The sequence below is a fragment of the Erpetoichthys calabaricus genome, chromosome 7, assembly GCF_900747795.2.
Source record: "Erpetoichthys calabaricus chromosome 7, fErpCal1.3, whole genome shotgun sequence".
Classification (NCBI taxonomy): Eukaryota; Metazoa; Chordata; class Cladistia; order Polypteriformes; family Polypteridae; genus Erpetoichthys; species Erpetoichthys calabaricus.
This window is the reverse complement of record NC_041400.2, coordinates 142,272,209-142,296,256: the sequence shown is the minus strand read 5'-3', so window position 1 is coordinate 142,296,256 and position 24,048 is coordinate 142,272,209. Positions and strand designations below refer to the sequence as shown.

General features: G+C 38.2%; 1 protein-coding gene across 2 annotated transcripts in view; it reads left to right on the top strand.

Annotated features, from left to right (window-relative positions):
- trim23 (tripartite motif containing 23) overlaps window positions 1-24,048 on the top strand; it is a 42,869-nt gene that overhangs the window by 7,562 nt on the left and 11,259 nt on the right. For both annotated transcript variants that reach the window (XM_028805473.2, XM_028805474.2), the window contains exons 4-7: window positions 4,174-4,295; window positions 18,070-18,348; window positions 19,213-19,395; window positions 19,627-19,842. In XM_028805473.2, coding sequence (XP_028661306.1) covers window positions 4,174-4,295; window positions 18,070-18,348; window positions 19,213-19,395; window positions 19,627-19,842 — 800 coding nt within the window. The remainder of the gene's footprint in view (window positions 1-4,173; window positions 4,296-18,069; window positions 18,349-19,212; window positions 19,396-19,626; window positions 19,843-24,048) is intronic.

Sequence of the window (24,048 nt, the reverse complement as noted above, 5' to 3'; positions counted from 1 at the left end):
CCACCATTTACAAACTGCATTTTGTGTTTACTTGTGTTATATTTGACTAATGGTTAAATGTGTTTGATGATCAGAAACATTTTGTGTGACAAACATGCAAAAGAATAAGAAATCAGGAAGGGGGCAAATAGTTTTTCACACCACTGTATATGTCTGATTACTCAGGTATGTTTTTAGATTTGATGGTTGGGAATTAGATGGGTATGGAGGATTGTCCAGGTGATGCAGGATCACAATAAATGTGCACCACTGCTCAGCTGTAGATACAGAGCTAGTATTTTAACCAGGACTGTATAGATTTGGTAACATTTAAGGTAGTGCTTGATAGGGATCAAACATATTGTAAATGTGTCAAGAGAAAAATACTTGCTTTTCTAAAATCATTATATACTTTGATCCTCCCCCCCCACCCCCCTTTCCTTCATATGATTGCTAAATATATTGTCTGGTACATTGAGACATTTGAGCAGTGGCAGACAAGAAAAAGTTGTATTTCATATTACAATAACTAGAAAAGAAAACTACAGTATAACTGACCTAATGACCTGATTTAAATAATATTTTTGCTAATCCCATAAATTGCAGCACTTGTCCTACAATTAAGATGCCCCTGAGGAGAAAACTGTCATTGTCTTATGGTTATGTATAGTGACCCTTTAAATAAGATCTTTTGAATAGAGTATTATGTCTATAAATAAATATTTTGATTTTGTGTAGAATCTTATTTGTGTTAAGCATCATCCTCTCATTTTTTGATTGTCTCATTTATGATTGTCTTAATACAGTATACTCAGTTTATCTGTTTCAGGGCAGATATCGACTTTTGTCGAAATTCAGGGGTAGAGGACGTAAACTGTGATAAAACTCTCTTTAAAGTTAGCTTTATTAATTTGACCAAGATTTCCTGCGCATGCATGAGTAGCGAAGAGCAAACAACCCCTCAAATAGCATCAATATCTAGTGAAATAACAAAATACTCTGTGGATGACATTTTACATATCATATTGCTGAGTCGGATTTTGATGTGATCTGGAGAACGCAAATGAAAGTGAAGAACCAGCATAAGCTGATTGTGGTGCTGAATATGTCCATGTAGCTAATGCACCTACACCAACGTTCACCTGGGAGGACCATCTCTGTACGATGTCAAGAGGTACAAACCACATTGCATCACACTGCTACTGCTGTGTGTATTCCTGCTGGTCACTGAGCTGCCCCCGCGCAGCCGCTGCTGCCAGAGACACCGAACAGGCGCCGACAGCAGCAAAAGATGTTTTATGCTGATTTATGTGTGAAACCATTGCTGTGTGTGCTTTTCAGAAAACTGGAAAAAATATTCAGCCCTCAAAGAGTTAATGGTTTTAGATAACCGAATGGTGATGCAATGGCAGTGTGAGGTAGCAGACCTGACAGCTCCACAATGTTTTGTTTGAATCAAAGCCCAGTTAATGTGTAGATTTTGTCTTCTCCTTGTTTCTTGTGGGTTTTTCTTTTGACATTTTCTCTTTTGCTCCCACATTCCAAGAGCATGTGTTAAATTAATTGGCTTCATGTCAGTGAGTATAGGTGAATGTGAATGTGCACTTTCTTTTCTTCTGTGTTTGTTTTCTTGTGCACTGTAATGAACTGGTCCTCTTCATGTGTGGTCGCTTTTTTGTGCCCAGTGCTGCTAAGATGGATATTGAATGGCTGTACCACTAAACAGGATTAAGCAGATTCTGTAACGGAAGGATGGACATGTAAAAGTTAATTCTGATTAATTTAAGAATTAAACTTTAGAAATCACAAACTGGTTGTTTCAGTGCATATTACTGTCTTAATTCGAAAATCATTTCACAAAAAGAAAAATAAATACTTCTCTTGGCTCGGCTTTTAAATGCACCTTATGATAGATAATATTATCTAGAAACCTGCAATAAAATCGAAATGTTTATAACTCGGGTGATAAAATGTCTGCTTGAATTCAGTCAGATACACAAACCTTATCTGTCAAATTAGCTTATTTAAGCAACTGATAGGTCACATACAGTATGATACTGGGTCAGTGTAGCATTATTATCTGAAACAAGATCCTAGATGGTAGAAAGGCTTTTTTTTATTGCTAACAGCAAACATTCATTTTTATGTTTATTTGAGTGCTAGGAAATAATGAATATGATCAGGTTACAATAAGTAAAGTATAAATATGAAGCCCAGTGTGAGAAAATTTGAAGAAAAAAACCCAACAAAATTCAATATAAAAAGAACTAATCAGCATGTATGTTTTGATAATATTTTTAAACTTTATGTACTTGTGTGTGTTTTTTTTTGTTTTTTTTTATTTTTTATTTTTTCTAGTAGCTCACAATAATGTGCTCAAACCCTCTGCCTTTGTATTATCGTCTATTATGTAAAGCTTTACAATTTTCATCTAACATTAGTGCATGAGTAACTAGCTAAGGTTTAACTGTGAAAATACATTCAAATGGATAGCCTTTCGTGCTGTTTATTATTACATTGAAGGAGAGTATTTTGCTTATCCATGATTGCATTTTAAAATATTTTAAAGGACAATGTTTTTAATGTGTTATTCTTTGCAGACACCTGTATTTTAATTTCTATGTATTAAGTCTAAGTCTTCTGTAGAAAAGAGTATTCTAGGGGTGTCTCCTCTTACCCGCGGTGATTCTAAGCAGACCAATAAATACATAAAAATGGTAGGTGTGTTTTACAATGGGCATAAATGGGGAGTATAAAGAGAGGGAAAAATCAAACAGAAGTAAAACCAAAACTGTGCTGCCACTTTGTGTCTGCCTATGTAGGTTTTGAACTCCTGGCGTCTAGGTAGAGTGTCTTATCCACTTGCCCACAATTAAATACTTCCTTTCTCTCCTTCCATCTTTCTTTATTTTCCACACATCTGGCCTTTTCTTCTCATCAGAGAACCTTTGCTTCAATTCTCCTCACTCCAGGTTTTTGGTACGGTCTCTTCTGTCAAATGTCAAAATATATTATGAGGCCTCACATGGTCAATCATTGATCATAAGGACTGCGTGCTATAGCTTAGCCTTACAGCCTTTGATATCCCTGTATTTCTGAACCTTCAGTAGCCTTTAAAAGGTCACATTTCATGTTTTTTTGCAGCAGCCTTACAAGCGCAGAGAGCCATTCATGGGGTGATTTTCAGAAAGTTCTTTATTTAACAATAGTTTAGCAAAAGTACTTCAGATGTCATGAGCATACATTTGGTTATCTGACATATGGATTATGTGACAGTAAGTAAATTTAATTTTTTTTATTTTATTTTGTTTGCTGTTTTTTCAGCATTGAAGCCCATTATGTCTAAAACTTTCTCGGTTGTCCATGAAAACATAACATTAAAAGTCAGTCAGTCAGTCATCTTCCAACCCACTATATCCTAACACAGGGTCATGGGGGTTTGTTGGAGCCAATCCCAGCCAGCACAGGGCGCAAGGCAGGAACAAACCCAGGGCAGGGCGCCAGCCCACCTCAAACATTAAAAGTTTTCTCAGCCATTACTAAAAACAATATGGGGAAGTAACAGGTAATATTAATCAATTTTGGGAGGAGAATTTATTTAAGTGTTAATTCAACACTGTTTATTTTGATGTGTTGAGCCATAGGTTTTGTCAAAGACGCATTAAAAAAATTGATGATAACCTGCAGATTTACCATGTAATAATTATTACCAAGTAATAAGTCTGAAAAGTGTTGATTACTCCTCTAACAATACCTCTGATTTTTTTCTGCCTGCTAGCATTTAACACATACAATCTGATATCACAGATTATTAGTAACCTGTAACATATGCTTTTGATCTAGTTTTGAGGCTATAATGAAATCTGTGTTATTAACAAAATAATAAAAGTTTCAACTTTGTAACCTGAAAAATGATTCAGACTGATTACTGGTAATATTTACATTTAGATGTAATGCAGATTGTAAGCACAGCATTGAAACAATGATGTATATACTTAAATTGCATCTGGGTACAAAACTGTTCTTTTAGGTGCTATAAATGTTTAAACATTCTAAGTAATTTAAATACTATTTTTGTATTTTGACCTTCATTAGATAATTATATGTTCACTATATTTATGACAGGGGGCACATTTTGTGGTGCATTATTTAAATGCTAGTCTTGTTGAATGTCAATTTTTCCCTCTCCTATAGGTGACTCTGGAGTTTGGGGACTGAAGAAAAACTTTGCCTTGCTGGAACTTCTAGAACGGCTTCAGAATGGCGCTTCCAATCAGCCTGGTGCCTCGGAGGAGACATCAGCAGGTTCTGGAGAGGTAAAGAGGATAATTATGCAGTCCGAGAACATAGTTGGAATTATTTTCCTGAGTATTTTTGTAGTAATAAGTTATTTCATAGCTGCAGTTTGTGGCTGTGGACTGAATGAGTTGGCCCCAATTAGATTCCTAGTGTTATGCCTCTCTCCATCTCATTCACTTTCTCTTTTCATTTGTCCGGTAGAATTGCTTTCAGACTGGAAAAACACTGAAATTTTAGCATATAAATAAAATGTGCCTTAGGCTGTGTTTTTACATTTTTGTTTCATATATAACAGTTTTGAAGATCACATAATTTAAATGTAGTCAGTTTGCAGTGCTGCTATATTTTACATGTTTCTATTGAGTAGTGTTTTTATCAAGTTGTCACTGACACTTTTCTAATATATGATTTTGTTTTTTCTTCTTGTTTTTCTATGCATAATGCAGATAACTAGTTTTTCTTTTTTATTATCTGTATTTAATGGATATCTCTAAAGAAATTCTGCTCTACATCGGTCACCTTGGAAGTGTGTCTGAGTGGCACCCACATTTACACATTCATCTGTTTCATAGGCAGTTTAGAGAAAAGCCAAGCAAAATGACACCTTTTATTGGCTAACTAGAAAGATTACAATATGCAAGCTTTCGAGGCAACTCAGGCCCCTTCTTCAGGCAAGATGCTTGGCTTTTCTCTACATTCATAATGGCTAACACGGTACAACACCCTAGTACTACAGATATAATAGGCAGTTTAGGAAAGGTTAACTGTTTATTTGACTGTGTAATTTCTTGTTGTGATACATTTAAGAAATGTCCTCTGTGTTATACATTACAAAATTTCTAGAATGAACAACTGAACATATGAAAGGTATTGAACATTGGGTGCCCAGAATATTGACTCCTAAAATTAAGTATTACTGCATCAATTGTTCTTAGTAGGACTAGGAAAATTGGGAATGAAATCTCCTTGCCTCCTAGAGTCCAAGCAACAATAGAAACCATGAAAGCATGGTGATTCTCACAATGTCCAAATAAAAAAATATATATACAGTATATATATCAAGGTAAAACGTAAAACTGCCTGTAAGGGTGTGTGCACAGTTTCTTTTATGATGTTGAGGGTGTAGACCATATTGATTACACTTCTCAAAAACCCAGCATAACCATTCAATACTATGCCAATTTGCTTTTAATGTTTGCAGCAGTCTTTAGATTTCTTCCCTCATTGCCAAATACATGCATGGTAGGTTAATTAGAGACTCTAAATTAGCCCTCTGTGTGTGTATGTATATACAGTAATGGGCTTTTTGATGGACTGGTGTCCTGTCAAGGGCTGTTTTCTGCCTTACGTTCAGTGTGACACTAAATTAGGTTAAAATAATTTAATAGTGGTTAGTTATGTTTCTGATATAATCAAAAGTAATTTATTATTACACCCAAAATTGATGCACTTTTCTGTTATAGACAAAGAAAATGGGCCTCCAAATCTAAAGAGGTATTCACGTGTAACTAGCAGGGGTACCCAGTGCTGCCTGGGATGGAATAAAGCACAAGTGTGGTCACTAATTAAAGTTCCCTAAGGAAAAAGTTTGGAACAAAACATAGCCTATTATCTTCTCCTGTACAAATGGGGAGTCCTTGTAAAACCTAGAGGAAAAAGGTTCAACATATAATGTTTTACATACTGGACAGATATTACAGATCTGTACATATTATAAATGCTGGTACAATGTGATAATCCATGTTCATGTTGCAGATTAACTGTTCAAGATTACTTGCATTGTTTTTCAATGCATTACTTCCAGAGGTACAATCAACTCCAGCATAACCACCTGCTTTGATGTTTTTGACACCAGAAGGATGTCTGACCTGAGTGTGGGCGATTGAAAGCTCTTGCTTTGGGAGCAACTGCAGATGGACTTGACTACTGTTCCCAGGACCTGGTCATGGCACCAGTGTTGGTGCCTCTGTTCTAAGTCTTTTGGGCAGCAGCTGAGGGTGTGCTCCAGTATACCTCTTTGCAAGTGCAGCTGGCACCAGTTCATCATGCCATTGTCATGCCTCTGCCTGCTCAATGGCAACTTTTGCTCTCCATTTCATCACCGTTCTAACGTTGACACCTCTTTGAGACATTGTGGGGTCTTTGGCCTCCCTATACTGAAACACCTCTTACTCTTGCAACCATGAACTCTTCACCGAGGCTTCTGAATAGAAGTTTTGGCTTGTTAACGCTGTAGAGTCTACAGTGTAGACAGTGAGTTACGCTGTACACAGAGATACTGCTAAGATATCAAAGGAGACCAGTCACCTACCTAGATACTGGCTGATTATCCTCTCAGCCTCTAAATTATGGCTGGTGTGCCGGATTGATATGGTAACCTAAAGGGAGCAGTCAAGGATTTTCTCTAGCCTATTGTCCTGTTTCTCAGGGATAGTAGAAATTAGGGTGCTTCCAAAGATGAATTTAAACGTTTCCATCACATTCCCCTTCTTTACCACAAGAACCCTGGATTTAGTAGGAAAAACATACTATTTGTTGGCTTAAGCAGCAAAAGGAAAGTGATGGAGTGATGCAGCATGCCAGTGATACTCTAAAGTTCAAAAGTTGAGGTGAAAAGGCAAGTTGTAGCCCACTGTCAGAGTGTCATATGGAAGAGGATTAGGGCACAGAGAAGGGGGGAAAAAGGTTGAAATGTAGACTTTAGTCTCAAAATTTCCACTTTTATCTTGTAGTTTATTTTGTTGTTAAAGTAGAATATTGTAATCTTCATCTTAAAATAAATGTTTACTACAGTTTCTCAAATTCCATTGTAACTAAAGTAGCATGTGTTCCCCGACCCAGTCATTAATCACTACGTTCTTCTTAAACAGGCTTTCTCTTTCGTAGACAGGAGCACACAGGCAGTAATTGCCACACAGAATACATTACATTCATGATATTACAGTGCTCTGAACATTTTAGAATAGTAAGATGTATACTTGATATTATTTTCATGATGAAATGGATTAAAGCATGTATTAAACGTGGGGGCACAGTGGCACAGAGATAGCGATGAGCTGGTGCCCCATCCAGGGATTGTTCTTGCTTCCCCCATCCAGAGATTGTTGCTGCCTCCCGCAAGATGCCTGCTGGGACACACGTGACCCTAAATGGAATAATTTAAAGCAGCAGTGCTATCTCTGTTAAATGTACCAACCCCCAATTCCTGTCCTTCTGTTTGGTTACGTAGAGAAAGAAATCGCCACCCAATGAGCTCTGTAATAAATGTAAACCAGCTGAAAGCTTAGAATGCCAATTCTTTAAAACTGTTACGGAACATTGAAAAATCTTTGTTATAAATGTTTTATTATTTATTTATTTATTTATTTATAATTATTAGTAGTCTAATATGTATTAGTGAGGTACAGTGCATCCGGAAAGTATTCATAGCGCATCACTTTTTCCACATTTTGTTATGTTACAGCCTTATTCCAAAATGGATTAAATTCATTCAATTCTACACACAACACCCCATAATGACAACGTGAAAAAAGTTTACTTGAGGATTTTGGAAATTTATTAAAAATAAAAAAAATTGAGAAAGCACATGTACATAAGTATTCACAGCCTTTGCCATGAAGCTCAAAATTGAGCTCAGGTGCATCCTGTTTCCCCTGATCATCCTTGAGATGTTTCTGCAGCTTAATTGGAGTCCACCTGTGGTAAATTCAGTTGATTGGGCATGATTTGGAAAGGCACACACCTGTCTATATAAGGTCCCACAGTTGACAGTTCATGTCAGAGCACAAACCAAGCATGAAGTCAAAGAAATTGTCTGTAGATCTCCGAGACAGGATTGTCTCAAGGCACAAATCTGGGGAAGGTTATAGAAAAATTTCTGCTGCTTTGAAGGTCCCAATGAGCACAATGGCCTCCATCATCCGTAAGTGGAAGAAGTTTGAAACCACCAGGACTCTTCCTAGAGCTGGCCGGCCATCTAAACTGAGCGATCTGGGGAGAAGGTCCTTAGTCAGGAAGGTGACCAAGAACCCGATGGTCACTCTGTCAGAGCTCCAGAGGTCCTCTGTAGAGAGAGGAGAACCTTCCAGAAGGACAACCATGTCTGCAGCAATCCACCAATCAGGCCTGTATGGTAGAGTGGCCAGACGGAAGCCACTCCTTAGTAAAAGGCACATAGCAGCCCGCCTGGAGTTTGCCAAAAGGCACCTGAAGGACTCTCAGACCATGAGAAAGAAAATTCTCTGGTCTGATGAGACAAAGATTGAACTCTTTGGTGTGAATGCCAGGCGTCACTTTTGGAGGAAACCAGGCACCGCTCATCACCAGGCCAATACCATCCCTACAGTGAAGCATGGTGGTGGCAGCATCATGCTGTGGGGATGTTTTTCAGCGGCAGGGACTGGGAGACTAGTCAGGATAAAGGGAAAGATGACTGCAGCAATGTACAGAGACATCCTGGATGAAAACTTGCTCCAGAGCGCTCTTGACCTCAGACTGGGGCGACGGTTCATCTTTCAGCAGGACAATGACCCTAAGCACACAGCCAAGATATCAAAGGAGTGGCTTCAGGACAACTCTGTGAATGTCCTTGAGTGGCCCAGCCAGAGCCCAGACTTGAATCCGATTGAACATCTCTGGAGAGATCTTAAAATGGCTGTGCACCGACGCTTCCCATCCAACCTGATGGAGCTTGAGAGGTGCTGCAAAGAGGAATGGGCGAAACTGGCCAAGGATAGGTGTGCCAAGCTTGTGGCATCATATTCAAAAAGACTTGAGGCTGTAATTGCTGCCAAAGGTGCATCAACAAAGTATTGAGCAAAGGCTGTGAATACTTATGTACATGGGATTTCTCAGTTTTTTTTATTTTTAATAAATTTTCAAAAACCTCAAACTTTTTCACGTTGTCATTATGGGGTGTTGTGTGTAGAATTCTGAGAAAAAAATGAATTTAATCCATTTTGGAATAAGACTGTAACATAACAAAATGTGAAAAAGTGATGTGCTGTGAATACTTTCCGGATGCACTGTATATCCACAACATGGCTGAGTCATCTATGTTTCCTTTTGCCTCCCTAACTGGCTGAATGACAATGAATGCTGTGTTTGGTACACCTTAACACCCTGGGGATCTCTCCATCCTGCATAGAGGTGTCAAGATAGGGCATTTGCAGAATGTAGTCTGTCAAGTTTTGAGAAACGATGCTGAAAAAGGCCTTCCTCACAACACAGAGTAGCAAGATGATTCTAAACCTTTTGATATTCCATGAGTTTTCCTCCTACAGGATCTCCACTTCTGAGTGACAATTCCTCAAATCCAGATCGTCTGTAGGATCTTCCACAGCTGGTTCAGCAGCTTTGGACACCTGTTGTACACCCAGCATGAAATATCACTTGCTTCTGGGGCAGAGCTTGTTAAGACTGCCTTGCCTACATCCTCAATCACTTTCCACTTGGGCTTCTTACAGCTGACCTCAGCTGATGACTTAAGCAGGTATATTTGGGTAGTACAGAAACCCAAATTGTAGTTTCTTGCTTGGATATCAGTAGATATTGCATTGCGATGCTGCTTAGGCATTCACGTTTTGTGTTGCAGTTTATTAACACAAAACTTCCATAAGCCTCTTTCGTTAGTTTTGCAAAAATATTCTTCTGAGCATATGAGCAAATTTTTACATGACGCGTACCCAAGGTCTGTAGAGACATCTGAAGTCTTTAATTGCCCTGTCTATAGCTAGACTCCTATAGAATAATTTAATAAGATGGGAAAGTATTGATCTTCCAAGATATCCAGACTTGAATGGGGCACACACCAACACTTATGCATATGGGAAAGAATCTGAAGTTATTGGTTAACAAATCTGCACATCTTTAGGATGTCAGATGAATACCCACATAGGTGCAAAGAAAACAAAGAAGTTCCACACTGGAACTAATAGTTGTAGCTAATAACAAGACAAATTTAAACCTAGTTGTCATACTTTGTAACTGTGGTTAGTCTGCAATGGTAAAGAAGTGAGCTACTCCACGTATTAATTCCAAAATAAAATTTGAGTTTTTTTAAAATGTCCACATTAGCAGTGATCACTAGGCAGATCACTATGATAATATAATAGTTAATTTGTTAGCGATTGTGCAGAATCTCAGGAAAGCACAGTTAATGAATCAACTGAAACCACATACTTCATTCTTTAAGCAAATTGACAAACATTGTACTTGTAGTGCTTATTGGGAATTTGAAGCCAAAATAATGTTTGCTAGTACAACAACTAAAATGTGACAAATGGAGCAAAAGTACACACAAGTCTCCAGTTATGAGTAACTAGGGGGCTCCGCCCCCTGCTCGCTTCGCTTGCCAACCCCTGGTGTTGGGTAACCCGAAATACATTGATATATGTATAAGATATATTGGAGTGTAAAGGTGTAGATGACGAACAAAGGAAGTAAAGAACCCATAGCATGGCACATTAGAAAGATTTATTGGAATATTTCTTTATACACAACATTTGTAGTAAAGATGGTGTGTTGTCCTTGAATGAGTTTTCCTTGGTATGGAGTATCTACAACTTTAACTTTGTCAGATGAACGCCGAACTCTTGAGAAGGCTACATAAAGTTGTCCATGTCCAAGTACAGGCTCAGAGAGGTATATGCCAACTCTGTCCATGGTTTGTCCTTGAGATTTGTTGATTGTCATGGCAAGTGCAGGTTTAATGGGAAATTGGCGTCGTTAAAGTGTAAAAGGTAATTCCAGGTCAGAACTTGTAAGGTCAACTCTAGGAATCAAAACAGTATTGTTAGAATTTGATCCTGTAAGTACTTTTGTAGACTTAGCTAATGGGTGACTGTTTATGACTTCAGCGACGTTTCTCATTATCAGCTCTGTGTATTGCTTGTTTTCAGGAAGGGTCATTTGTTGATAGATTGCGACATGTGGATCTAACCCGTAGATTTGTGCATATCTGCGTTCGTGATTTGGTTCAGGGTGCATTGTTCCAATCCGATGTAATATTTGTCCACATATGCGAAAGCAGTATGGGCCATTGCCAGCTGGTGGCCTGATATTCACCCCGGAAGATGCAAAAGCAAATGAACTATTGTAGGATCCAATGCAGTCTCATAAAGTTTTTACTTTCGGGTACATTGTTAGTTAGAAGCTTCCGTAGATATTCAGGAAAGTCATCCAAAGGAGGTAGTCTAACCTGACCCTTTTGACAACAACGTGTAAACTCATTAGTTGTATTGCCAGTTGTTTCTTCAGGGAAGTTAAGTAAATGACAATGACAGCAAATGATATTCATTAATCCTAATGAATGTTCATTAATAGTGGACTCTTTACAGAATGCGTTGTCAGCTAATTGGCGGAATTGTTTAGCGGCTGTTTGTCGTTCCTTTCTTTGCCATTTATCTATTGCCTCTGCTGTTTGAGAGGCGCGTTGTAGGCGCCTGCGTTCATTAATTGTATTCAGGTGGGCTCGTTTCTGTGGAGCCGTACCTGCTTTTGCTTGCGGCATTTCAGACGCGCGTTGTAGGCACCTGCGTTCATTGATTTTATCCAGGCGGGCTTGTTTGTGTAACTCCGTCAGTTGTGGTCTTTCGTTTTGAACCCGTGCCTGCTTTGCTTCCGCAGTTTCACATGCGCGTTGTAGGTGTCTATGTTCATTGTATTTGTCCATGCGGGCTCATTTTTGTAGCTCCGTTAGTTGAGCTGGATCATTTTGGAGCCGTGACCGTGACTCCATTAGTTATCCGTTGTGTACCGTTAGTAATATGGATAATTGCACCTACTGTTAATATGGAGCATTTTCTGTGGTTGTACTGTTAATAATGCATCACTGTAATGTGATTCACATATGCTATATGGTTTGGACGTGTGAGGATGCCGAACGTTTAATACGGAGAGTTCGTTTATTCTTATTACCCGGACCATGCTGTGTAGTGTGGACGTTTAGTTCAGAAGCGCGTTGTAGGCGCCTGCGCCGTTCGTACTTTATCGCGCCTTCCATACTATCTTTGTGGACCTTTGCGGACTCCGTAGTGTCTTCCGTTTGATTCTGGGGTGCAGTGCAGAATCCTCTTGTCTGTGTGACGTTAGTTGAGCTCTTTCGTTTTTGAGCCGTGACTCCTTCGTTCACGGTGGATCAGACTTCGCTTGCGGTTTATGAGACACGCGATGTAGGCGCCTGCGCACTATGTCTCCTGCGTCCATCACCATGTACCTGCGTCCGTGCCTTCCGGTTTACCATTCTCGTTTAGTAATATGGATTACTGCAGTTAAGGCTGATCTAGTGACTAGTTGTGGATGAATCTACAAGCATAATAATTTGAAACATCTGATCACTTAGTTGAAGTACCTTTAAAATATCACAACAAATGCAGTTTTGTCAGTGTAATAAAAAGGTTTTCTCTGTAACAGGAGAAAGGATAAAATAAAGGAGTAAGAGGGGGTTGGTCGCTTCAGTGCAAAACCAGCTACAAAGATTGGAATGTTTGGGATGATAGCGAAAGAATGTGCAAAAACTTCTTTCTCATAAAGGGTTTCAGAATGTTTTAGGGAAAGGTTAATTAATGCAAGATGTTTTTCTGTAAGTTGTTTTGATGTCTCTAAGAAGGGTTGTTTTAGGCTTAGTAGAGATAACACATAAGTTGTCCCGTGGGAAGATGTGTGCAGAAACTGATCACTTCTGTATACACTGCTTACACGTAAGCCATTTTGGGCAAGGACACTCAATTAGTATATAAGGGAAGGTTCCGCCCTCAGTTTCTTTGGAAGCTCAACCGTGGGGAACGTGCACACCGCCCGGTATTGGACCAGGCTCACGAGTTGATCCTCTGACGAGACTGACACGCGGGCTCCCTCAGTCTACTGGTCTAGGATGATGGCTCTGGGTCTTTTGATATTACTGTAAGTATAGTATAAGTCATATATATATATTACTGTAAGTCAATAGTACAATTCCTATATCTGCATGTATATTGCTATTATATTGTATGTAACTGATATTATATTTGAACAAGTAAACACAATTGAAGTATTGGACCTTTCCTCTTTGATTCCTGCCTGCTTATTTTCTCTTAAAACCTTGGAACCATTTTCCCAAACTAAAACAGTCAGGTATTCTGTAAAAATAGGTTGATCCTCAATTGAGAGGTTTGATTTTTAGAGAGGCATCTTTAAAGAGGGGACAAATGTAAAACAGAGGGGTAAATGTAAAATTAAAGACAAGTTGTTTGTTTTATTAGAATGCATAATTACTTGCCATTAGATCTTACTTTTTCTTTGGGGTTATTGACTCACAGATGTTTCTTCCATGTATTGATGTAAGATTAAATCTCATAACAGCAAATACTATAAACATACTAGCTGTGTCTGGCTTGTCTCTGATGTTTTTTCAAAGTCTTGGCGTGGTTATATAATTGACTGTTGGACAGACATTATTGTTTTTCATTTATGTTAATTAGTTTCTACTTTGTTTTTGATGTACTTGAACAAATATATATTCTTATATGTGATAGTTCTGTATTTAGTGAGTGGTATAATCTATTCTGGTAATTTGACTTTAGAGTTGTCATGGCATTCTACATCTGCACTTGGTGAGGGGTGTTGTGAAACAACTAAGTAATTTGCACTATTGAGCTGGCAATGATAGATTGGTTTTCTAGCTGTGTGACAAGGAGATACTTGTGTTCTGTTTTATGTGTTGCATTTACCCCATTTTTTTGACTCCCATTGCCCATCTAACCTAGCTTGAAGGGGATCTCTCTCTGAATTGCCATTCCCAAGATTTCCTCAGTTTTTTTCCCTATAAAGAACAGGAGACTCGAGGCATTGGAGGCAGTGGTGTCTGTCAAAAAACAGGACCTGTTAAAGCCCATTGAGGCATTCCTTATGTGAAGAATTTTGATTTTTTTTTTGTTTGTTTGGGGGCTTGTAAGAGAAGCAAAGGACAACGATAAAGAGTTGGGGTACCAGCCTGGTAACTCTATATAATTGAATGGTAAGCAAAAAAAAAAAAAACACACAAAATGTGGGGAGGTCTTTTCAGACCTGAGTTCAGTACAGAACTGACAAAGATGGCAGAGCATCTGGTTTTTAGTCCTCCTGGCAGGAAGAGGCTGTAGAGGGAGGAAGAGAGAAAGGCGTTAGGACACAGCACCAATCCTTGGTGTGGTGGTAGAATTACAGTCATTAGAGCCCTTCAGCTGTCCTCTATATGCACATGTGTGACAGGCTGTACAAGAAATAATTGATGTGGTACGGATATAAAATACTTAAAAACAGTATTTAAATTGGCTGTATTATTGATTTCAAGCAGAATTTTTCTGAACAGACAATATTGTTGATTAAGTTTTATACTTGCATATCGTAAGATAAATAGAATAATATTCATATGCCCAACCCCAAAATTTGTTGTTACATTCACACTAAACATGAAATTCAGGATCTGGGGCCTCTTATATAATACATTGCTTAAGCTCCATAAAAAAATTTACTTATACTAAATAGGTAAAATGGTGTACAGAAAAAGAAATCTGATTTATAAAATGCTATGTATCCCTCATTCTATGCCAGTTTGCTTTACAAACCTCAGATGAACTTAAAACTATGTGCTTGTGCACACGGTTTTAGCCACTCCTTGTCACGTCCGACTAGCAACCATGTATGGCTTCAAAAATGGATTTTATTTAATATTCATAATCTAATCACCATATAAAAGCTTCATCTTTACTTTCAAACCAAACCATGGGAGAACACAGAACATTCAGTGAATGTGAACTTGAGGTATTACTGACATTTGGCGCAGTTTTAACCAGTGGTCAGAGGTGCTTGCACCCCACAAACAAATGCACCACATTACTAAAATAGGTCTCAAGTAGTAAGTAGTCTGCAGTCACGTCCTGGCGGCTCCCATTGTGGAGTTTGCACAAGGGTCTACATTGGGTTTGCTCCAGTTTCCCTCCACGGTCCAAGGACATGTTAGGTAAATTAGTGATGCTAAATCGTCCCCTGATGTGTGTGTGTGTGTGTGTGTTTACCCTGTGGGTTGTAGTCCTGTTCAGAGGCTGTTACTGTCTGCATCTGTTGCTTATAAGGATAGGCTCCAGCTGAAACCTGTCCTAGACAAGCAAGGTCAGAGGATAGATGGATCAACTAATTCCATAATCTGTACTTCCCAAAGCAACTCTCACTCTCATGTCGCCAAACTAATCAAGTCATGCTCTTCAATTACAGGTTCATTCATTGCTTCAGATTTAGCTTCAGAGAGGCTATTTCAGTCTGAATATGTTATATTTAGGATTTTTCTTCTTTTACATGCTAAAATACACTTAGCAAAACAGATCGTCAATAGTCGGTACAAGCGAGTGAAACGATAATGGACATGGTTGCGGCTTATGCCTGCCTGTACAACCAAGAACATGGAGTTCTGAGAAAATCTGCATCACATGTCACACCCCTGTTGCAAAATTAAAAAAAAACAAAAATGGGATATGAAGCAAATTAATAACAGAAAATACCCCAACTTTCAAATTGTTAACAATGTCACACTCGGATGTGCGCTATGCTTTCATTTTCTTACTACTTAAAGTATGAGTGCTTATTTTGCCTCATTTAAAATATGCAGGCAGACTTAAAAATACAACGTTTTCTGTTATTTAAATATCATTAATGGTATTTGTGTCCTTTTCTTGTTGATGAATGGCTTGTAAGGTGATTTAGACACCAGAGAGCCATCTTCTTGGGAGTTGTGTAATGAATTGGAGCCTACTTTACTGAGACTATCACGTTGACATCATGTGATTTCTGTTCCATTTCAGGTTTAGAGCATCCGAGTTTAGAAAATGGATTGATGGATGAATGTATGATGGGCAGACATCAGCATGTGACTGACATGATATTAAAATGCTCAATGCAATGATATTTTCTGTTTGCTTTATTGCCCTGCTCCCTAGTGTTACATATGCATTGTGTTTTAATTATTGGGGGGGGGGGGGGGTCAGTTGCCTATGAAACACTTTATTTTTGGTCATCTTACATCAACAGATCATTTACTGAGCGATAACGCATCAGGCATTGATGAAAATCTGTCTGCAGTATCCATTGACAGTATAGGAGTTTGAAAACAAAACCCCACCAATGCTAACAAACTCTTACAAGTGTGTAATTACTGTTCACAGATGTTCCTTGGCAGTGTGATTTTACAAAGCTGTGAGATATTAAGATGAGAACTATAAATTTGCCAGTTTTTTACACTAAATGTCAAAATGTGCATGTATTTGTAATTTTGGTAAGATTGTGTATTATTATGCTTTGTAAACTGTTTTCCAAGATTCCAAATTAATCATTTCATCAAATCAATGGTTCTTGAAGCATCTGCAGTTCAGAGAGTATTGGCATTCATAGTGTAACTGTGATGATTTTGATGAGGTACGAGCTTTTGCTCTGTCTGCTGTAGTGAGTTATTGAAATTTGATAGTGTGCTGAAGACCCACCTCCGTGTTGTGTGTGTGTGTGTGTGTGTGTGTGAATTATATAAATTAGTTATATTACTATTTTGTTGTTTTTAGATTATGCAGTGCATACATTAACAATATTTATAGAATAGAAATTGATCATAGATGCATACACACACACACACACACGAGAACCTATTTTTGTTTTGCTCAACTGTAGTCGTTACTTGGTTATACTCTAATGTAAAGTCATTTTAAGTAAAATGTAACTACAGTAATCCCTCCTCTATCGCGGGGGTTGCGTTCCAGACCCCCGTAAGGTGAAAATCCGTGCAGTAGAAACCATATGTTTATATGGTTATTTTTATAGTGTCATGCTTGGGTCACAGATTTGCACAGAAACACAGGAGGTTGTAGAGAGACAGGAACTTTATTCAAACACTGCAAACAAACATTTGTCTCTTTTTCAAAAGTTTAAACTGTGCTCCATGACAAGACAGAGATGACAGTTCCGTCTAACAATTAAAAGAATGCAAACATATCTTCCTCTTCAAAGGAGTGTGCGTCAGGAGCAGATAATGTCAGAGAGATAGAGAGGAAAAAAAGCAAACAATCAGAAATCAATAGGGCTGTTTGGGCTTTTAAGTATGCGAAGCACCTCCGGACAACGGAGCTGCTAGGAAGGGAGCAATGTAAAGGTAGCCTTTCAGCATTTTTTTAGAGGAGAGTCTGTATCGTCTAGTGGTCAGAGAGAGTGAGAGAGAGAGACAGAGAAAAACAAACAATTAAAAATCAATACGTGCCGTTAGAGCTTTTAAGTATGCGAAGCACCATGCAGGAAGCATATCGCTTGACAAAACAGCCACATTTATGCCCAGCAAGGAAGAGAGCAATGTGAACACTCCTCAGTGTTTTTTGAGGAGTGGCTGTATCCTCTAGGGGTGCGAACAGCCCCCGTGCTCACAATATATTTGAGGAGTTTTATTTAATAGGTAATACACTCTGGTTGGGTAGCTTCTCGGCCATCTGCCAATAGCGTGCCTTGTATGAAATCAACTGGGCAAACCAACTGAGGAAGCATGTACCAGAAATTGAAAGACCCATTGTCCGCAGAAATCTGCGAACCAGCAAAAAATCCGCGATATATATTTAGATATGCTTACATATAAAATCTGTGAAAGAGTGAAGCCGCGAAAGTCGAAGCGTGATATAGCGAGGGATTACTGTAATTATTCTTCTGTTCAAGTTAAGTGGACAGTCACACCTTATTAATAACAACCCTTTGTATTACACATGTTGTCACCTTAACGTCTTTTGTTTTTCTTTGTAATTTGTTGAACAGTGCATTATTCGCTGTGATGAAGATGAGAACCATATTGCGTCCATGTATTGCACAATTTGTGCCACACATCTGTGTGCAGATTGCTCTCAACTAACCCACTCAACAAGAACCCTGGCAAAACACAGGAGAGTACCACTTGCAGATAAGCCCCATGAGAAGACATTGTGCCCTCAGCACCAAGTACATGCTATTGAATTTGTCTGTCTTGAAGAAGCTTGTCAGGACGGGCCACTCATGTGCTGCGTTTGCAAAGAATATGGAAAACACCAAGGGCATAAGGTATGTGATTCACCTTAGTTGTTATTTATACACAACAATTCCCAATAGATAAGTTAGATTTAAATTAACATTCAGGAAACTGCTTAATGTAATTCACTGTTACAGAGAACTGGAGCCAATCCTGGTAGTAACAGGTGCAAGGCAAGAACCAACCTTGGACAAGGTGACAGTCCAACACATGGCCTTTTCAAGCACACACACTCACTCACACTCGATCCCATGCAGACATGGGAGTGAGTGTGCAAATTTCATGATTGATGATACTAGCCAGGTACGTGTATCCAACTCTGCACCCTGGAACCCTGAGGCGACAGTGCTTACCACTGCACCACCATGCCACCTTGACTTTGATGTAGTGATTTAAATTTTCAAGCACACACTAAGTAATGATTACAAATATTTAACATTTAAATTAGTAATCTGAAGCTTGTATGGAGTAGTAAGACACAAAAACGGAATTACAATATTTTAGAAACTTTTTGCAACAATGACATTATTGTTATTTATTATAGTTATAGTGCTTTTGGCTAATTCTTTTAATTTACTTTTTAGTGGATACACTTTGAATTATTGGTAAATAGTTTATTGTTGATTAATTTACATTGTGTTTGCAACTTCTGGCCCTTCCTCCTTTACACTTAACGAAGCAGAATAAGCCTTATTATAGCAATGCTTAATAATTACAATTAGGGATATGCCAATATATAGCTTACAGAATTAGTATAAACCCAGTTTTAAAGTTTATTTCCTTAATCAGATAAAAAAAAAATTAGAATAATCATGTAATGAAAATTTGAAGAATTATGGTGACAGCAATTACATGAACTGCTTCAGGGTTGTTTTTTTTTGTTTTCTTCCTTACAGCATGCTGTTTTGGAAGGAGAAGCAAATCAGATCCGAGCCTCAATCTTGGATATGGCTCATTGTATTCGAACATTCACAGAAGAGATATCTGAATATTCCAGGAAGCTGGTTGGCATTGTACAACAAATTGAAGGTGGAGAGCAGATTGTAGAAGACAGCATTGGGATGGCCCATACAGAACATGTAATTGATTTATTCACTGCACTTAAGTAAAATATATATGTTTTGTGTCAAATTTAGGATTTTATAAAATATACAATACTTTTTAATGTTAAGCCAAAAAATTAACTTCACTGGTTAGGGAAATAATTCTATTTTAGTAGTTTTATTTTCATCTTTTTTCTTCAAAATATAAAATATCTGCATAATCTGTCACACCAATTAATACTCCTTTTGTATTGTACTTTGAATCAGGTTCCAGGGACAGCTGAAAGTGCCAGGTCGTGTGTACGAGCATATTTTGCAGACCTACATGAAACGTTGTGTCGCCAAGAGGAAATGGCGCTCAGTGTAGTTGATGCACATGTACGAGAGAAGCTAATATGGCTCAGACAGCAGCAGGAGGATATGACGATTCTGTTATCTCAAGTGTCGACAGCTTGCTTACATTGTGAGAAAACACTACAACAGGTTAGCAGCAATTTAATGTTTTAACTATTGTTTGTATATGGTATACAGACACATTTTTATGTAAATAGTGTAAAAGTATTGTGATGCCTTTAGTACTGTGGTGTTGCTGTACTGTTTTTTTTTTTCTTTTAATTTAATAAAAAATAAATCCCATCTTTGAGAGCAGAATAGAGAATTTCTACACACACAGTGGTTTTAGTGTGTCGATTTTAATGCACGAGTAGGGCTAGTTGCCTGAATGTCTATGAGAAAGACAGCACAGTGGTATAGCAGTTAATAGTGCTGTCTGACTGTTGGGTTAATCTCCTTAGTCAGGACATGGTCTATGTGCACTTGTTCTTCTAGTATCAGTGTGGGTTTTTCTCTGAGTGATCATTTTTCTTAACACATCCTAAATGTGTGCTGCTCAGGTTAATCGACAGTTGTGTATTTGCCCTGATTGAGTGGATGTGGTTGTATGAATGAGAATGTTCTGCACTGTTGCCCCTGCTTTCTCTGAGTGGTGTTGACAGGCACTGGCTCTGTGTAATGCAGAATTGGATAAGTGACTTTGAAAATGAATGGTGCTATTCAAATCTGAATTGTGTTTTTCATTAACTTAAGACAAAAAAGATTTTATTTTAATTTAACTTGATGTTCATCCGCATATGACAGTGCAGTTGGTAATTTGACATGCTATAGATGCTTGTATGCCGTTCCTATGATTCTTTTAAAAAACTACCATATCCCACCTTCTAAAATAGGAACTACAGAAAATAAAGGCATGTTAGTCTCTGCATTTGCTTCTACCAAGGACAAAACTGCATTTCTGCCTTAACTGGAAAAACTATTTCTGTCTTTATTTGATTATTAGTCTGCCTAGGTATGTACTCTAGAGAGGTTCGTTCTTGACCAGCATATTGATTGCAGCACCAATTCTGCTGTCTCAACATTTTTCTAACATGCCATTGCATTTCACAAAGTAAGAGCTATGATTCAGCATGTAGTTTTTTTGTCATTTATATTATTTACACTTTGGCTAAAGAATTTCCTTTATTAATAGATAATAGATAATAAATCCTTATTACATTTATGTAAATTATATTACTCCTCCCTACCATTAGATTCCCTTTAATAAACCATCGCTTATATTCTTCACTCTGTTGGACCTTTTAATGTAAAGTATAATTCTTCTGTGCACTAAAGTAAAAGCTCCACATTACATTTTTGGAAAATAAACAATCATCTGCACAGCTTTTGAGAATACACAAGAGGCTAGAATGTATTTTGTCTCTGTTTGTGTTTTTTTTTCCTCATCTGGCACTATAATTAACCACCTTAGTGTTATGTTTATCCCAGGAAAAATGAGTCAAAATTTTATAATTTTTCAACAAGAAAAAATGTTATGTGACAGAAATCTGTAAATGCCAAAATGTTATAGTATAGTAGAAAACATATGCCTAGTGACCACTGCTGTACTGTGTATCATGCGTCATGTGCGTGATGGGTTTTTAGATGGTCACCAATGCACAGCTCCATATTGCAATCAGGATACTAGATGCATATTTTTTGTGCACTTTATTTTTTTTTGTAGTATGATGTTATTTCATCCTGTAGATAATAGCAGAGTTCTGTCCTGAGATTTATTCAGACTTAACACTATAAAGTGTATCATTGCACATTACCCCAAGTCTGACTCGGGTTTAATTATAATTGTATAGAATTCCAGACTCAAATCACACTCCTGGTTAATGACAAGAAGGTTAAAAGCAAGCTACTACACTTGTACTATGACTGTGTAGAAATTAAACCTTACTATATACATAATCGTAATGAGTGCAGGCATTATGTTCATGAAAAATGTTGCTTTGAATCTCTTGAAATTCAAACTAAATTGTCAAGTATTACATATCCTGATAACACTGACATTTTTCTTGATCAGCTAGGCTTCCCTTGTCTTACAGACTCTGATATTGTTCACCTTGATAGCCTTTTACTGTGTCCTTAGGCTGATGTTGCACCACACAACAGTGACTCTGTCATAGATGTACAGTGCATACAATGTGACTGCAAGTAAAGAAGAAAAACAGGTGATTTGTACCATCCAAATGTATTGAAGCTTGTCTGTTAGATGTCTCAAATTTGTCATATCATGACAGGATTGAAGCAGGAAAAGGTGGGCCAAACTTGAGGCTGAACTTTCCACACCTGAACAACATTTGCATAGTGCCCTCAGGCAGCATGTTAATTGTCAAAACTACTTGTATTCATCAAGCACCGTGTGCAATTTTGTGAAAGATAGCTCAGCCCTGTTTAGAGTTTGATTTCTGAATCTTTGCATATTGTAATATGGAATATATTTACAGTCATATGAAAACGTTTGGGAACCCCTCTTAATTCTTTGGATTTTTGTTTATCATTGGCTAAGCTTTCAAAGTAGCAACTTCCTTTTAATATATGACATGCCTTATGGAAACAGTAGTATTTCAGCAGTGACATTAAGTTTATTGGAGTAACAGAAAATATGCAATATGCATCATAACAAAATTAGACAGGTGCATAAATTTGGGCACCCCGTCAAAGATATTACAACCCCAATTCCAATGAAGTTGGGACGTTGTGTAAAACGTAAATAAAAACAGAATACAATGATTTGCAAATCCTTTTCAACCTATATTCAATTGAATACACTACGAAGACAAGATATCGAATGTTCAAACTGATAAACTTTATTGTTGTTCTGCAAATCTTCACTTATTTTGAATTTGATGCCTGTAACATGTGCCAAAAAAACTGGGACAGAGGCAGCAAAAGACTGGGAAAGTTGAGGAATGTTCAAAAAACACCTGTTTTGAACATTCCACAGGTGAACACGTTAATTGGAAACAGGTGTTTGTCATGATTGGGTATAAAAGGAGCATCCCCAAAAGGCTCAGTCGTTCACAGGCAAGGATGGGGCGAGGTTCGCCACTTTGTGAACAACTGCGTGGGCAAATAGTCCAGCAGTTTAAGAATGTTTCTCAACGTACAATTGTGAAGAATCTAGGGATTTCATCATCTAATGTCCATGATATCGTCAAAAGATTCAGAGAATCTGGAGAAATCTCCGCACGTAAGCGGCAAGGCCGAATACCAACACTGGATGCCCGTGACCTTCAATCCCTCAGGCGGCACTGCATTAAAAACCAACATCATTCTGTAAAGGATATTACCACGTGGGCTCAGGAATACTTCAGAAAACCATTGTCAGTTAACACAGTTCGTCGCTACATCTACAAGTGCAAGTTAAAACTCTACCATGCAAAGCGAAAGCCATATATCAACAACACCCAGAAACGCCGTCGGCTTCTCTGGGCCCGAGCTCATCTGAGATGGACTGACGCAAAGTGGAAAAGTGTGCTGTGGTCTGACGAGTCCACATTTCAAATTGTTTTTGGAAATCATGGACGTCGTGTCCTCTGGGCCAAAGAGGAAAAAGACCATCTGGATTGTTATCAGCGCAAAGTTCAAAAGCCAGCATCTGTGATGGTATGGGGGTGTGTTAGTGCCCATGGCATGGGTAACTTGCACATCTGTGAAGGCACCATTAATGCTGAAAGGTACATACAGGTTTTGGAGCAACATATGCTGCCATCCAAGCGACGTCTTTTTCAGGGACGTCCCTGCTTATTTCAGCAGGACAATGTGAAGCCACATTCTGCCCGTGTTACAACAGTGTGGCTCGTAGTAAAAGAGTGCGGGTACTAGACTGGCCTGTCTGCAGTCCAGACCTGTCTCCCATTGAAAATGTGTGGCGCATTATGAAGCGCAAAATACGACAACGGAGACCCCGGACTGTTGTGCAACTGAAGTTGTACATCAAGCAAGAATGGGAAAGAATTCCACCTACACAGCTTCAACAATTGGTGTCCTCTGTTCCCAAACGCTTATTGAGTGTTGTTAAAAGGAAAGATGATATAACACAGTGGTAAATATGCTCCTATCCCAGCTTTTTTAGAATGTGTTGCAGGCATCAAATTCAAAATGAGTGAAGATTTGCAAAACAACAATAAAGTTTATCAGTTTGAACATTCGATATCTTGTCTTTGTAGTGTATTCAATTGAATATAGGTTGAAAAGGATTTGCAAATCATTGTATTCTGTTTTTATTTACATTTTACGCCATGTCCCAACTTCATTGGAATTGGGGTTGTACATCAATACTTAGTTGAGCCTCCATTTGCAAAT